The sequence below is a fragment of the Hyaena hyaena genome, unplaced genomic scaffold (genome assembly GCF_003009895.1).
Source record: "Hyaena hyaena isolate Hyena2069 unplaced genomic scaffold, ASM300989v1 scaffold_635, whole genome shotgun sequence".
NCBI classification, from domain to species: domain Eukaryota; kingdom Metazoa; phylum Chordata; class Mammalia; order Carnivora; family Hyaenidae; genus Hyaena; species Hyaena hyaena.
In genome coordinates this window covers 376,348-391,830 of record NW_024081269.1, presented here as the reverse complement: position 1 = coordinate 391,830, position 15,483 = coordinate 376,348, and the positions used below count along the sequence as shown (strand labels likewise).

The 15,483-nt window shown below is 35.8% G+C and overlaps 1 protein-coding gene across 1 annotated transcript in view; it reads left to right on the top strand.

Annotated features, from left to right (window-relative positions):
• The window catches only part of VIRMA (vir like m6A methyltransferase associated), a 60,864-nt gene that overhangs the window by 31,335 nt on the left and 14,046 nt on the right, over positions 1–15,483 (top strand). Inside the window, exons 11-16 of the mRNA XM_039216505.1 lie at positions 1,229–1,311; positions 3,340–3,433; positions 3,568–4,112; positions 4,653–4,888; positions 5,339–5,591; positions 7,891–8,108. Coding sequence (XP_039072436.1) covers positions 1,229–1,311; positions 3,340–3,433; positions 3,568–4,112; positions 4,653–4,888; positions 5,339–5,591; positions 7,891–8,108 — 1,429 coding nt within the window. The remainder of the gene's footprint in view (positions 1–1,228; positions 1,312–3,339; positions 3,434–3,567; positions 4,113–4,652; positions 4,889–5,338; positions 5,592–7,890; positions 8,109–15,483) is intronic.

Here is a 15,483-nt window from a genome sequence, read left to right as displayed (position 1 = left end):
TTTAAAAACGTATAGGAAAAATACTCAGATATACACAGTTGTAATCCTTATGGAGGAGTGTGGAACCAAGGAGAGACATGGCTCTATTTTCATTTTCCTTTAGTTTTTCCTGTAAAATGTCTGGAATTGGCATGTCACTTTTTACATTAGAATGCTTTTCTTAAAACATTTTTGGTGATAAAGTATCGGTATTATAGCATAGCTTCCAGGAGAGGGTTTTTTTTTTTTTTCCTACAGTATGCCACATTCCACTCCTTTTTTTCAGTATTCCAGTCTTTTTTTTTTTAAAGTATACTTGACACATAATGTTACATTGGTTTCAGTTGTACAACATAGTGATTCCTCAACTCTATACAGTTAGGTGATGCTCACTGCAAATATATCTATCATCTGTTAGTATACAATGCTATTCAAATACCACTGACTATATTTCCTATGCTGTATTTTTCATCTGTGTGATTTATTCATACCATAACTGGAAGCCTTTACCTACCACTCTCCTTCTCCCATTTTGCTCATCCTTCCACTTCCATCCTCTGTGGCAGCCCACCAGTTTCTTCTCTGTATTTATGGATCTGTTTTTGCCCTTTTTGTCTTTGTTTTTTCCTAGGAGAGTTTTAAATTCATTTGTGATAAATGGTATATTTCATTTATGATTGTTTTGTAAGGAAAGTTTGTTACTATTTTGGGATAATAATGATTTAATTTTATAAAGGCAAATTAAGAAATTGACAAAATTTAAAATTCATGTTAAGAGAAAAGGCACTCAGCAGATGTCCACCACTCCCCCAACAGGGTTGATCCTGTTAGAAATTAATATATTTTGTGCATGCTTTTTGGGGTGTGTGGGAGGCAGCAGTAGCATTAGGCAAATAAACACTATTTTATTATGTTTATAAAGAGTAAATTTATAATTTTTTTAATGTAAGTTGATTGTCCTGTTTAAGCATGTAAACACTTAAGTTTTCAGAAACCAAGTAGCTAAGAATTGTCACTTCTTACTACTAAACCAATATAGTATACTTCTAAACCAGTATAGTAGCCCATTTACATTTCATGTTAAAGCTTGTTTAAAAAATTAGATGTAAGTCCATCCCTGTATGAAGTTTAGATTATTGAAATCAGTATGAATCTGATAATGTTCTTTGGAAAAGAATACCTTTACTTCCTTTGTTATAAAGGCTTTTATTTTAAAATATTATATTATAAATGACTTTTTGTTTTTAAGAACTTGGCAAGTGGCTTGAACCTCTGAAAAACCTTAGATTTGAAATTAACTGCATCCCAAACCTAATTGAATATGTTAAACAGGTAAGTAAAACTTAAAAGTGCCTTGATTTTATGGAACTGTATGGTAGGGTATAGTAGTGTTATGTTAAATCACTTATGTAGATAATGCAGTAATTGTTAAGTGTACTTGATTGATTTACTAGACTATATGGGTACAGATTTGTACATGTATGTAGATGGGTGTGTGACGGTGTGTATATGGGAATACACATGGACACAACCCTGTGTACTGTATGTACTGCTTTCCACTACCAAATTCTGACTTATTTTTTTTCTCAGATTGGAGTAATATCACTACCATTCTGATGATATTTACAACAGTGGTTTAAAGTTAAATAACATATAATTGTTCCAGTTAAACTTTAGTTAAAAAAAAACTTCCTTCAAAATTTTTAGGCAAAAATTGACAAGAGTCCATTCCAGATAATTACAATGGGGACTAGTTTTAAATTTGTTAATTTGGGATGGTCATATCTACAAATAAAACATTCATGAAAGATGAAAACATAAAACTCCGTACATTTGAAAAATTCGTATATAAATAATTAGTAATTAAAAATTCACTAAAATTGTTGTATTGTCAGTTTTAGAAGTTAGTGTAACATAGGCCAAAGGTGGTTATAGGTGCATAAAAAGTTTAAGCTAGAGAGGCAGAATGAACCTTGAATTATCTCCTCTTTCATTTAACAGGTAAACTGTATGTATTTGTGTGTGTGTGTGTGTGTGTGTGTGTGTGTATAAAACATCTTGGTCTTGGAGTTGAAATATGTTATTTAAAATAACATACGTGTATTTCTAATTTGTTGCTGTTTTGATATAGCAATGAAGTACTGTTGGGGTTTGTCTGATTTTAGATTTTTCTTTACTGACTTGTCTCCCTTATCTTCTTACTTTACTCATCTTTCCTAAGAGTACTTTAGTCTCCTGTGGTGCTGTCATATTCTTCTGTGTTCCTTACTCTGCTTTGTATGACATAGAGCTTTTCATATTCAGTCTTTTTATTTGGCAGAAATATAATAGGTCTGTAAATTTTAAATTGTCACATATTCAGGGTACTTGTGCATGGTCAGGAAAATATATAAGGAAACATCTAGTAAACATCAGATACTTGGGTACAAGTTTTTAACCAGTAAGAAATTTGATTCTGGAAATTTAAATTACATGCTGTAATAAAAAGAATTTTGATTTTTATGTAAATCCTTATTCACTAAATATAGTTAATAATAAATGACTCTTATTCCAAGATATACCAAAAGCAGATCATCCAAGACTGAAACTTCCCTTGGTGGATCCATGCTGCCTTATGTAATTTGTGGAATTATTATGGAAAGGCAGCAAGGAATAAATCAGAGGAAAAGATAATGTTAAGGTGGAAAATGTATAAGGGAAAAGAATTTTCTCATTTTTAAGTCCTTCCTCTGAGGTTAGAAGCTGAAAGAGTAATATTTTTAAATGTTATTTCTTCTGAGGTTTTTAAAAACCATCTGTGCTTCTCTGTAGAAACTACAAAAACAAACTAACTATTGTCAGGAAACCAGGCATGGGCAAGTGCTAGGAACATAGGCAACTTTATTTCTTTTTCCTTTAACCATGTCCTAACTGACCATCACAACTAGATTCCTGTGGTATCTGCATTTAAGTGTATGTTATGGAGTGCTAAAACTTTCCCTGTTGCTTCCTCAGTTTTGAAAGAGGTGTAGTACCCACAAGGCTTTGTAAAATCAGTTATTGCTTTATTTTTGGGAGAGAGGATATTTAGAAATAGTATATGAAAAAGAACTATTTTAGATTCCTAATATAAGGAGTCTCATTCAGTTTTGTATGTTACTTTGGTTTTAATCAGTACTTGCACTTTGTAATTATTCACTTTATAAATTAACCTTTATAAACTTCATAAGCCTTATTCATGTTTTACATTTACTAAAGAAACTTAAAGTGTAAGTACTTACCATGAAACTCATATTTTAACTAATGCCTTTTTGGGAATTTTTTTTTATTTGTATCAAAGCACCAAGAATTAAACTTCCTGTTCGTTTTTATTTTTTAAAGAATATCGATAATTTGATGACCCCAGAAGGAGTTGGCCTTACCACTGCCTTGCGTGTTCTCTGTAATGTGGCGTGTCCACCACCTCCTGTTGAAGGTAATGTGGCTATTATACTTTAAAAACTATTCTTAAAGCTTAGTATAAATGTCATTTATTAAATAAAATATTCAAAAATCTTAACTGATTAACATATGAGTAATTAGTTTTTTTTCCCCTTATCCTATATAAAGGTCAACAGAAAGACCTGAAATGGAATCTTGCCGTTATTCAGCTTTTTTCTGCTGAAGGAATGGACACCTTTATTCGGGTTCTACAGAAATTGAACAGTATTCTGACTCAGCCCTGGAGGCTCCATGTCAACATGGGGACTACCCTTCACAGAGTTACTACCATTTCAATGGCTCGCTGCACGCTCACTCTTCTTAAAACTATGTTAACGGAACTCCTGAGAGGTGGATCCTTTGAGTTTAAGGACATGCGTGTTCCTTCAGCACTTGTGACTTTACACATGCTCCTGTGCTCTATCCCCCTCTCAGGTCGTTTGGATAGTGATGAACAGAAAATTCAAAATGATATCATTGATATCTTACTGACTTTTACACAGGGAGTTAATGAAAAACTCACAATCTCAGAAGAGACGCTGGCCAATAATACTTGGTCTTTAATGTTAAGAGAAGTTCTTTCTTCAATCTTGAAGGTTCCTGAAGGATTTTTTTCTGGACTCATACTACTTTCAGAGCTGCTGCCTCTACCATTGCCCATGCAAACGACTCAGGTATCACTTCCATATAACATGCATCTTATAAATGACTGCAGTAACACTTTTAAAAAAGCCAGTGCATTTTGTTTTAAAAAAAAAAAAAAACAACAAACCCACAGCCCTCATCCCCTTCCTCTAAAAAAGACATAAAATAACTGGATGAGGGTGAGATAAAACTGAAGCAAGTTGGTCATTAAAGAAATATGGGGGGCAACATTTTAATAAATTTTTGTTAATGTGAATTTTATTATGCTGTTATCTGTACTTTTACTTTTGTTATTTTTAAATCCTTTTTTCCCCCTTACCATGTGTTAGAATTTGCCATTAACTAGGTTGGTTCACCAATGGACTCTGCTCTACTGACTGCTAACCTGAGAACAATAAGATTTTCTAGATGAATTGAATTCAAGCAAATGTTTAATTGTATAATAGAAAACTGTTTTAAGCATGTAGTAAAGATGTTCTTTTCATAACAGTTCTTCCTGAACAATTTTTGTGACTGTAAATAAATATTAAAGAAAATCTATGTACACATACAATATACTTTTTTAACAGGTTATTGAGCCACATGATATATCAGTGGCACTCAACACCCGAAAATTGTGGAGCATGCACCTTCATGTTCAAGCAAAGTTGCTCCAAGAAATAGTTCGCTCTTTCTCTGGCACAACCTGCCAGCCCATTCAACATATGTTACGGCGTATTTGTGTTCAATTGTGTGATCTTGCTTCACCAACTGCACTTCTGATTATGAGAACTGTGTTGGATTTGATTGTAGAAGACTTGCAAAGGTATTAAAAATTTTTTCCTCAAGTTATTTTTGACACATATATTTTTTTTCACTTAGAATTTTGGAAACCAGGGTTTAGAATGCTCAGATAATATATATGTGTATATATAAATATACACATATACATATATACACACATGCTTATGTATGTATATATGAATATATGTAGATGATTTTTTACTTAGAAAACTTTATTTTATGGCGCAAGATACCTTGAAGGTCTTGATTTTGGGTGTTTGAAAGCTGAATTATAAAGTACTCTGATTTTAAAAAGTATTGAAATCTGAATTTACAAAATGTTATAATAATTGTAAAATCCCAGAGAAGTCCTCGTATCCAAGGATTGAAGTCTTTTATACAAGACTTGTATAAGTGTTGAAAAATAAATATTAGTTAAATAATGCCTTAAAATTAAGAATTTTGTTTACTAAACATACTGATTTTATTTCAGCACTTCAGAAGATAAAGAAAAGCAGTACACTAGCCAAACCACCAGGTTGCTTGCTCTTCTTGATGCTCTGGCTTCACACAAAGCTTGTAAATTAGCTATTTTGCATCTAATTAATGGAACTATTAAAGGTGATGAAAGATACGCAGAGATATTCCAGGATCTGCTAGCTTTGGTGCGGTCTCCTGGAGACAGTGTTATTCGCCAACAGTGTGTTGAATATATCACATCCATTTTGCAGTCTCTCTGTGATCAGGTATTTATAGTTATTTTATAAATTCATTGTGTTTGTATATGGTTCCAAAGCTTCTCTTGATATAAATCTTGGCTATGAACACAGAGATCTCATCTGTTTTATTATTCCTACTGTTTAGTGAGGTCAGTTTGAGTAGTGAACCAATAATAAAATGGTTTGGTGCTTCATAACTTTCTTTGGGTTTGTACTTCACAGGTTTCTCTGAAGAGCTCTTCTTTATGAGATTGTGTCATTGGATAGTTACTTTATGTGCCAGTATATTCTTTGGGGTTGGTTATGTCTAGTATGTTCATTTTCATTCCATTTATACACATTCACTCTTGAATATTATAGCTCTGTGATTGGTTGAATTAATACCATGTGTTTTGTTAGGACGACTTTTGAAGGTATCATAGACTACTACAGTTTTAGTGTGTTTCAGACTACTCTCCTTACAGATGTTGACTAAAAGTAGTAGTATTTCTCCCTGTGTATATTATTTACTTCCAGTTTATAATTCCATGAGTTAATGAAAATTGTTTTAACTTTTAAAGCCCATTGTGATTAAGATCTTTCAAGATTTCTGTACCCAGTGGTCTTTAGCTGGTCATAATGCTTCTGTCTAATCAGATGTGATTTTTTTCAGGCAGAATATATATTTTTTAATATTTATTTACTTAGTACATATGTGTGCATCAGCAGGGGAGGGGCAGAGAGAGAAACAAAGAGGAAGAATCCCAAGCAAAGCTCTATGCTGTTAGTGCACAGTCTGATGGGAGTTCAATCTCACAAACTGTGAGATCATGACTTGGAGCTGAAACTGAGAGTTGGACGCTTAATCAGCTGAGCCACCCAGGCGCCCCCAGGCAGAATATTTTTAATAGGATCCCATGTTGAAAGATTATCTTTTCTTCAACCGACAAAAATCCACTTTGGTTACATTTAATACCTAAGAAGGAGCAGTTTTGGTGTGACTTGTTTTCACAAAAAGAGGTCCTGGTAAAAATTAGTTTTGGGCCTGGTAGAGAGGATATTTTAAGTCCTTATACCTTAAAATGTCCATTTGACTGGTGTTTGTTATATAATCCATGTTAGGTTTTATGACTAATTTGAATGATACTATAGCACCATAGCTGCCCTCATCACATAAACCTCATTCTTGGCCTAATCTTACTGTATTTGCCTTCTGATTCAAACTTTGTTTTATAGTTGTAACCCATGTTGAATACTAGTTTACAGTATGTTGAAGTGATTCAAGACAATGAAACATACCTAAAAATGTTTCTGTAAAATCTGCTTTATTCTATAAAAAGAGTGGTGAGTTTTTAGTTATTGTTGGTTAAACTTGCTTAGCATTGAAAAACTTGAATTTTAGAAGTATGTAAAAACTAAAGGAAAATACTTAGAAGACTGCTTAAATGTTTATTTGCTCTATCCATTTTTTTTTTGATGTTTTAAATTCCAATATGGCTGTGTTTATTAAAATTTATTTCACTGGGTGCACCTAGGTGGCTCAGTCGGAGCCTGCTTGGGATTCTGTATCCTTCTCTCTATCTCTGCCCCTCTCTTGCACCTGCGCTCTCTTTCTCTCTCAAAATAAATATTTAAAAACTTTATTTCACTGAATGATTTTTTTATAAAGGATCTTTAAATTTTTTTTTTAATGTTTTATTTCTTTTTGAGAGAGAGAGAGACAGCATGAGCAGGGGGAAGGTCAGAGAGAGAGGGAGACATGGAATCCAAAGACAGGCTTCAGGCTCTGAGCTAGTTGTCAGCAGAGAGCCCGATGCGGGGCTCGAACCCATGAACCATGAGATCATGACCTGAGATGAAGTTGGACGCTTTACCGACTGAACCACCAAGACGCCCCTAAAATCATTTAGTACCAAAAGAACGTAACCATTTGAAGATAGAAACTACACTCAGTGCAGTACAGAAGGAAAAAATTTTAGGGGCACCTGGCTGGCTCATTCGGTAGAGTATGCAAATCTTGATCTCAGGGTCATGAGTTCAAGCCCCGCGTTGGGCATAGAGCCAGACAAACAAACATAAATAAATGCAGTCTTAAAAAGAGATATTCTTTTAAAGTAAAAATGCTGTAAAGTAAAATATTTGTCTTTATTTAAGTGTGTATCCTTGTATTACCTTTTATAGAAGAACAAAATGATGCCTTTGTTCTTAATGTGTTTCAGTTTATATTTGGGATAGGAAAGTGACAGTGTTTAGATGAGGTAATTACTAAGTATTAATTTCTATGTACTTCTGGAAAAAAATGTGATAATAAAGAAAGTTTTTTCCCTATTCCTATCCACCCTTACAGGACATTGCACTTATTTTGCCAAACTCTTCTGAAGGTTCTATTTCTGAACTGGAGCAGCTCTCTAATTCTCTACCAAACAAAGAATTGATGGCCTCAATCTGTGACTGTCTACTGGCTATGCTGGCTAACTCTGAGAGCAGTTACAGTTGTTTACTGACATGTGTCAGAACAATGATGTTTCTTGCAGAGCATGATTATGGATTATTTCATTTAAAAAGGTAATATTTTATCTAATTTAATATATTCTTGAATTTAATTTTTCAGTCTGTTATCCTCTCCAAACTAATCAGTTCATTGCTCTTGTGGAAGGTAGAAGATATAATTTCTTTCATGTGGAGGAATTTGTATTCATGGAAAGGATTATTTAGTAGTGAAGTGTGCTAGTAATGCAATCTTCAGCATTAAAAATATAAATTGAATAGATAGACAAATTAATGTGGGCATTTTATAGTATTTAAGAAGAGAATCTTATTTTCCAGGGATATTAATTCACACTGTTTTTGTTTTGTTGATACATTTACCTGTAGTCCTTCAAAAGTGATGGTGTAAAAAAAAAAAAAAAAAAAAAAAAGTGGGAGGGCACCTGGGAGGCTCAGTTGGTTAAGTGTCCAACTTTGGCTCAGGTCATGATCTCACAGTTTGTGGGTTCAAACCCTGCATCAGACTCTGTGCTGATGGCTCGGAGCCTGGAGCCTGCTTCAGATTTTGTGTCTCCTTCTCTCTCCTCTCCCCCTTGTGCCCTGTCTCTCTTTGTCTCTCAAAAATAAATAAATGTAAAAAAATTTTTTTTAAAGTGATGGTGGTGGGGGGTGCCTGACTGGCTTAATCAGTAGAGCATGCAACTCTTTATCTCAGGGTTGTGACTTCAAACCCCACATTGGGTGTGGAGCCTATTTAGAAAACACACAAAAGTGATGGTGGTATTGTATTCTGTGCTGATTCTGTATTTTTATTTTTATTTTTTAAATTTTTTTTAACATTTTATTCATTTCCAAGAGAGAGACAGCATGAGCAGGGGAGGGTCAGAGAGAGAGGGAGACACAGAATCCGAAACAGGCTCCAGGCTCTGTGCTGATGTGGGACTCGAACCCACGAACCCTGAGATCATGACCTGAGCCGAAGTCGAACGCCCAACCGACTAAGCCACCCAGCTGCCTCTGATTCTGTATTTTTAATTCTGTAGAGGAATGGCTCAGATAAAAATAATTTGAGATGATTAAACCTCAAGTATAATTTCTGCTTCATTCTCTCTGTCCATGCCTTCATCTTTTTTCTTCTCTAGGAAGGTCGCTGGATGTTATATATACAGATTTGCTTAGAAATTTGTAGAAGTATGTAGGATTATGAGATAGAAAGGAGGAGGAAACATGTTTGTGCCTTTCATTAATTCTTGTAACGTTGGTTGAAACTTTACGTTCCAAATACTGTTTGGTGCTGGCTCCTACCTTCTCCACTTCCTTTTCCTGATAAACCTGTCTCTTCTTTTATATTCCCTTTCAGTTGGTGGCACCTGCTGAAAATCCAAGTTTTCCAATTCCTCCTACCCCCTCGTTAGTCTCTCACCATAGTGTTTACATTTTACTTCTGGAATGTCCTTTTTCCTATTGCCTGGGTATTTACTCTGTATCCTTAAAACTCGTCTTATACTCTCCATCTCCATGAAAGCCAAAAAACTTTTCTTAATTCCTCCATTCCTAAGGTCTCATAAATACCCTTTGCATATATTTGCCATAGTATTATGTGTGATATTTTTGGCTTTGCTGGATTCCTTTCTCTGGTCTTTTTTTTATTGGTAATCTTTTCCTAAGTTGTCTTAACCTATTCCCTTTTCTCCCTTTAGCTCTAATTTTTCTGTTCCACATAACCCATCCATCTATTTGACTTTTCTGCTTAGCTTTTTACTGGACATCTCAAGCTGAACAGGTTTAAAGCAGAGCTCTTGATATTCTTGCTCTCAAGCATTTTTCTGTCTTGTTCATCCCAGTAAGTGTTATCATGTTAACCGGCCATACAAGTGTACTACCAAAACACCAAGTTCTTGATTTCTCTCTTTTCCTTACTCCCTACATGCAATCCATCAGTAAGTCCAGTGGTTTATACCTCCAAAATTTATCCCTAATTTGATCACTTTTGTCCACTCCATAGTTACCACCCTTTCGTGCATGGCTCATTTCAGTATACTCCAATCTACTCCTTGCTTCCACTGTTGTCTCCCTATAATATGTTCTCTGAGCATTCAGACTGATACTTTAAACTTAAAACAGACACATTTGTTGTTTTGCTTAAGTCTTTTTGGTGGCTTCCTATTATACTGCAATAAAATCTAGACTCTATAATGTTCTTTAAGGCTCTATATAATCTGGCCTTTGCTTTTCTCTTTGACTTAACCTCATAGCTCTTTTATCCTCAGTTTTGCTACCTGTCAAGCTCATTTCTACTCCAGACATTTTTGTTTTGTTTTCCTAAAATGTTTTTTCTCTAGATCCTTATAAGACTTATTTCTCACTTCATTCATATATCTGTATAAATATTTTTCCTGTCAGAATACCTGTCTAAAATAGTCTGTCCTGGGGTGCCTGGATGGCTCAGTTTTTTGTTTGTTTGTTTTTTTAATGTTTATTTATTCTTGAGAGAGAAAAAACAAGAGCAGGGGAGGGGGCAGAGAGAGAGGGAGACACAGAATAAGAAGTAGGCTTCAGGCTCTGAGCTGTCAGCAAAGAGCCTGACATGGGGCTCAAACTCACGGACCACACGATCATGACCTGAGCCGAAGTCAGATGCTTAACGGACTGAGCCACCCAGGCACCCCAAGCATGCAACTCCTAATCTCACAGTCATGGGTTTAGGCCCCACGTTGCGTGTGGAGCCTACTTAAAATTTTTTTAAAAAACCAACAAAAACACTGGAAATAGTTTATCTTTTGTGTCCTCATTCCTTTTCCCCCTTTATATTTTTAACTATATTTATACTGTTTGACATTACATTATATGGGTTTATAGCTTATTTGAACGTAAGCTACAGTAAGACAGGGACTATGTCTTCTTGATTTAGTCCCCCAGCACCTAGAAACCTGGTACATAGCAGGCACTATGAAAGAAAAAAATGGACACTAGATTTGTTTAGTCCACAAATATTTATTGAATGTCTCTTCTGGGCCAGATATTGTTATAGGTACTAGGAATTCAGTAAATAAAATACATAGTATATTACAGAAAAACATTAAGGAGAGCAGTTCAAGTTACTGGTGAGTGCCAGAGTGAGGGTGGGAGTTGTCATTTGATATATGGAGAGGTGATCAGGGAAGTCCTCACTGAGAAGGTGATTCTTGAACAACGACCAAGACCAAAAGGAGGTAAATAGTGAGACATGATAATATCCTAGGGAAGAGCAGTCACATATGGCAGCCCTAACGTGTCTTAGAAATAGCCGTAAGGACACGGTGGCTCTCTTTGGAGTGAGAGAGCAAGGAGAAAAATGATAGGACATAGGTCAGAGAAGTAATGTTGTGGGGGGAAGGTGAGGGCAGCAGATCAAGGGCCTTTAGGGTTATTATAAGGGCCATCATAAGATTTTGAGCAGAGGCAAAGAATGATCTGTTTTTTATCTACCTTTTTTTAATTATTAGCAGGTCACTATTAATACTTTTTATATAGTTCTCTCAGCAGTCCTGAATCACATCTCAAAAATTTTTTGAGGTAGTTGTACTTTCAGAATAATAACAAAAATGACAGTACAGAGTTCAGATATGCCCTTCATCCAGCTTACCCTTATATTAATGTCTTATATAGCCATTGAATATTTATCAAAATGGAGAAACTAACCTTGGCATAATACTATTAACTAAAATAAAAAAATTATTTAGATTTTATAGTTTTTCCATTAATGTTCTTTTTCTGTTTTAGGATCCAATTAGATCCTACATTGCTTTTAATTGTAATGTATCCTTTGTCTCCTCTATCCTTGTTTTTCATGACCATGACATTTTTGGAGAGTACTTACTAGGTATTTTATAAAATGCTCCTCAGTTTAGCTTTGTCTAATGTTTTGTCATAATTAGATTGAGATTATGCTTTATTGAGAAGATTACACAGAGAAAGATCCCTCTTTTAGTGCACCATATCAGAAAATGCTTGATATATTTCTGATGAAATTCACTTTGATCACTTGACTGAGGTGCTGTCAGGATTCTGCACCGTAAATAATTTTTCATTTTTAATTAAATATTTTGGACAGTATATTTTGAGACTCTGCAAATACAGGATCTTATTTATGTGTAAAGCTTTTGTCCACTAGGGGCTCCTGGGTGGCTCAGTCAGTTGAGCATTTGACTTCCACTCAGATCATGATCTCACAGTTTGTGAGTTCAAGCCCTGTGTCGTGCTTTGCACTGACAGTGCAGAGCCTACTTGGGATTCTCTGCCTTTCCCCCTCTCTCTGCCCCTCCCCTGCTCATATACACACTCTTTCTCTCTCTCTCTCTCTCTCAAAATAAATAAACATTTAAAAAAATTGTTAAAAACCAAAACCCTTTTGTCTGCTAATTTTAGTATTCATCAGTGTATCTAGGCATGTGGCAGTTTTTACTGTGGTGTCCTAATGCTTGTTTCCTATTTCTCTTATTCCTTTAAAAAAAATTTTTTTAATGTTTATTTATTTTTGAGAAAGAGAGAGAGAATGAGTGAGGGTGGGACAGAGAGAGGGAGAGGGAGAGACAGAATCTGAAGCAGTTTCCAGGCTGTGAACTGTCAGCACAGAGCCCAGCATGGGGCTCAAACTTAGGAACTATGAGATCATGACCTGAGCCAAAGTCAGGAGGCTTAACTGACTGAGCCACCCAGGTGCCTCTCTCTTATTCCTTTTTAATTTATTATTATTTTCAAGTTTCATGATACTGCTTTATTATACATCAAGTTTCAACTCAGGGTCTATACAAATTCAGTCTTTCAGAGTATTATCTCTGGTTTCCATATGTCGAATGTGGACCAGCCCTTGTAACTATAGGACAGGTTGAGCCAAAGGAGCCCTGGCCTTTTGGTTTTAGGACTACATGGACATCCAGAGCCCTAGGACATTGGAAGGAGTCCAGCCAAGAGCTGTTTTTGTGGAGGCTGGGCCAGATGTTAATGAGGAGCTGGCCTCCTTGCTGGTCCTAGGAGGGATAAAGTTAAACATCTCCATTCCACATTGATCATATTTCCATTGGATGGAAATACTGAACACACTTCGGTCTTGGCTGCAGCCATTCCCTCTCCCTTACTGTGTTTGATTCCATCTTCATTAACCCTTAGGAGCCATGGAGCTGGCACTAACTCAGCCAGTTCCCAGGGATGGGCATCAGGTTCTCACTCGGTTCTGTGCTCAGTAACAGCCATCAGCATAGGATATCCCAAAGGAACATAGCCCTCCTATCCCTGAGCTTAGTGCTTCACTGTTTGTAGCAAGGGATGGGGGAAGGGGAGCCAGCTTGTCTCATTGCTCTGCCTGATTGGGGTGCCTTCCTTTTTTTTTTTTAATATAATTTATTGAGGTGTCTGGGTGGCTTAGTCGGTTAAGTGTCCAACTTTAGCTCAGGTCATGATCTCAGTTTGTGAGTTCGAGCCCCGTGTCAGGCTCTGTGCTGACAGCTCAGAGCCTAGAGTCTCCTTCAGATTCTTGTCTCCCCCTCCCTCTGCCCTTCCCATGCTCGTGCTCTGTCTCTTTCTGACTCTCAATAATAATAAATAATTTATTGTCAAGTTGGCTAACATACAGTGTATATAGTGTGCTCTTGGTTTTGGGGCTGGATTCCCGTGATTTATTGCTTTGTATGTAATTTTTATAATAAGTCCATATTGACATTTTGACTCCAATATCAGATGTTGATTCTAGCTTTCTCTCTTTCCTTGTAACCTCATTCATGTTTCATGTTGTGCAGTTCTGTGGATTTTGACAGATGTATAGAGTTGTGTTTATTGCCACAGTTGCATACAGAACAGTTCCATCACCCTAAAATTTCAGTGTGCTACCTTTTTATAGACAACTTCTTTTTTCTTCTTTAATTTTTTTTTTTTTAATGTTTTATTTATGTCTAGGAGAGAGAGAGAGAGACAGTGTGAGCAGGGGAGGGCCAGAGAGAGAGGGAGTCACAGACTGAAACAGGCTCCAGGCTTTGAGCCAGCAGTCAGCACAGAGCCCGACGCGGGGCTCGAACCCACGAACCGCGAGATCATGACCTAAGCGAAAGTCGGACGCCTAACCGACTAAGCTACCCAGGCGCCCCTATAGACAACTTCTTTACAGGTTGAGCAACAGGAGTGCCTGGGTGGCTCAGTCGGTTAAGCATCTGACTCTTGACTTGGCTCAGGTCATGATCTTACAGTTTGTGAGTTCAAGCCCTGTATCAGGCTCTATGCTGACAGACGGAGCCTGCTTGGGATTCTGTCTCCCTCTCTCTCTGCCCCTCCCCTACTTGCTATTTCTCTCTCAAAATAAATAAAAAATAAACTTAAAAAAGTTGAGCAACAAAAATACCAGATTTGGTATTGTTAGTTTTTAAAATTTTAGATACTCTAATAGGTATGTAGTGGACCCCAGATTTTAATAAATCATGGAATTATGACTCATTTGCTTAAGGTTATATGCCGAGGCTAGAAATTGGCAGTCTAGTTTTAAATCCATGCTTTTTCCATTAATCATATTATCTTTGTATTTAATCTCATTCCTGTTTGTTGTGCCTTGTCATTCCAGTATTTTATAAAGTTCTCAAGAGGAGGAGTCTTTATCTCTGTCTCTTAGTTCTTCACCAGAGTTTTCTATGATGGCATCTCAGAATCCAGCCACATTTTTCAAATGTAACACTGTGTGTTTAGTGTTAATATAATCTTATTTTCATTTGGACTAATTATGAATTATTATAACTCAAAGATCACAATTTGAATATTGGAATACTTTGCACTTAAAATTCTCTTTTGATCAACCAAGAGCTGTGTAATTGTATAGAATAATTTTAGCAGGACTTGTATATTGTCATGGTTGATTGTTATACTTAAATCTACTTATATCAGGAGCTGGCAAACTGTGGGCCACAAGCCAAATCCAGCCCACCACCAGTGTTTGTAAATACAGTTCTATTGGAGCATAGCTGGCAGTTATGTGCTGTTTATGTCTGCTTTCCCACTACGCAAGCAGTTGGTTAGTTGTGATTGACACTGCTGTTGTGTGTAGAGAGAAACAGACTGTTTTTATATAGCCAGCACAGCATAAAATATGTACCATTAGGTTCTTTACATAAAAAGTTTGCAGACTCCCGGTCTATACCCTGATTTCCTTCTGTCAAATTATAGTAGTAGTAATTATTATTATTAAATAATTTACATAGTTATTACATAAAGCAGGCTTTCTTATCAGGCTTCTGAGACAGCTATAATCTCCTTGTATTAGAGAAATCCTCAGGCTATAAAAAGTATAAGAAATAGGGAACCTTGAAGTTTCTTTTGCCAAGTTTTATATCTTTATTATTTGGGGGAAATTTTTTCTTTTTCGTTGGGGACTTGAAGTGTATTTTTATTTTTTTTTACTAAAAAAAATGTTTTTTAATGTTTATTTCTGACAGAG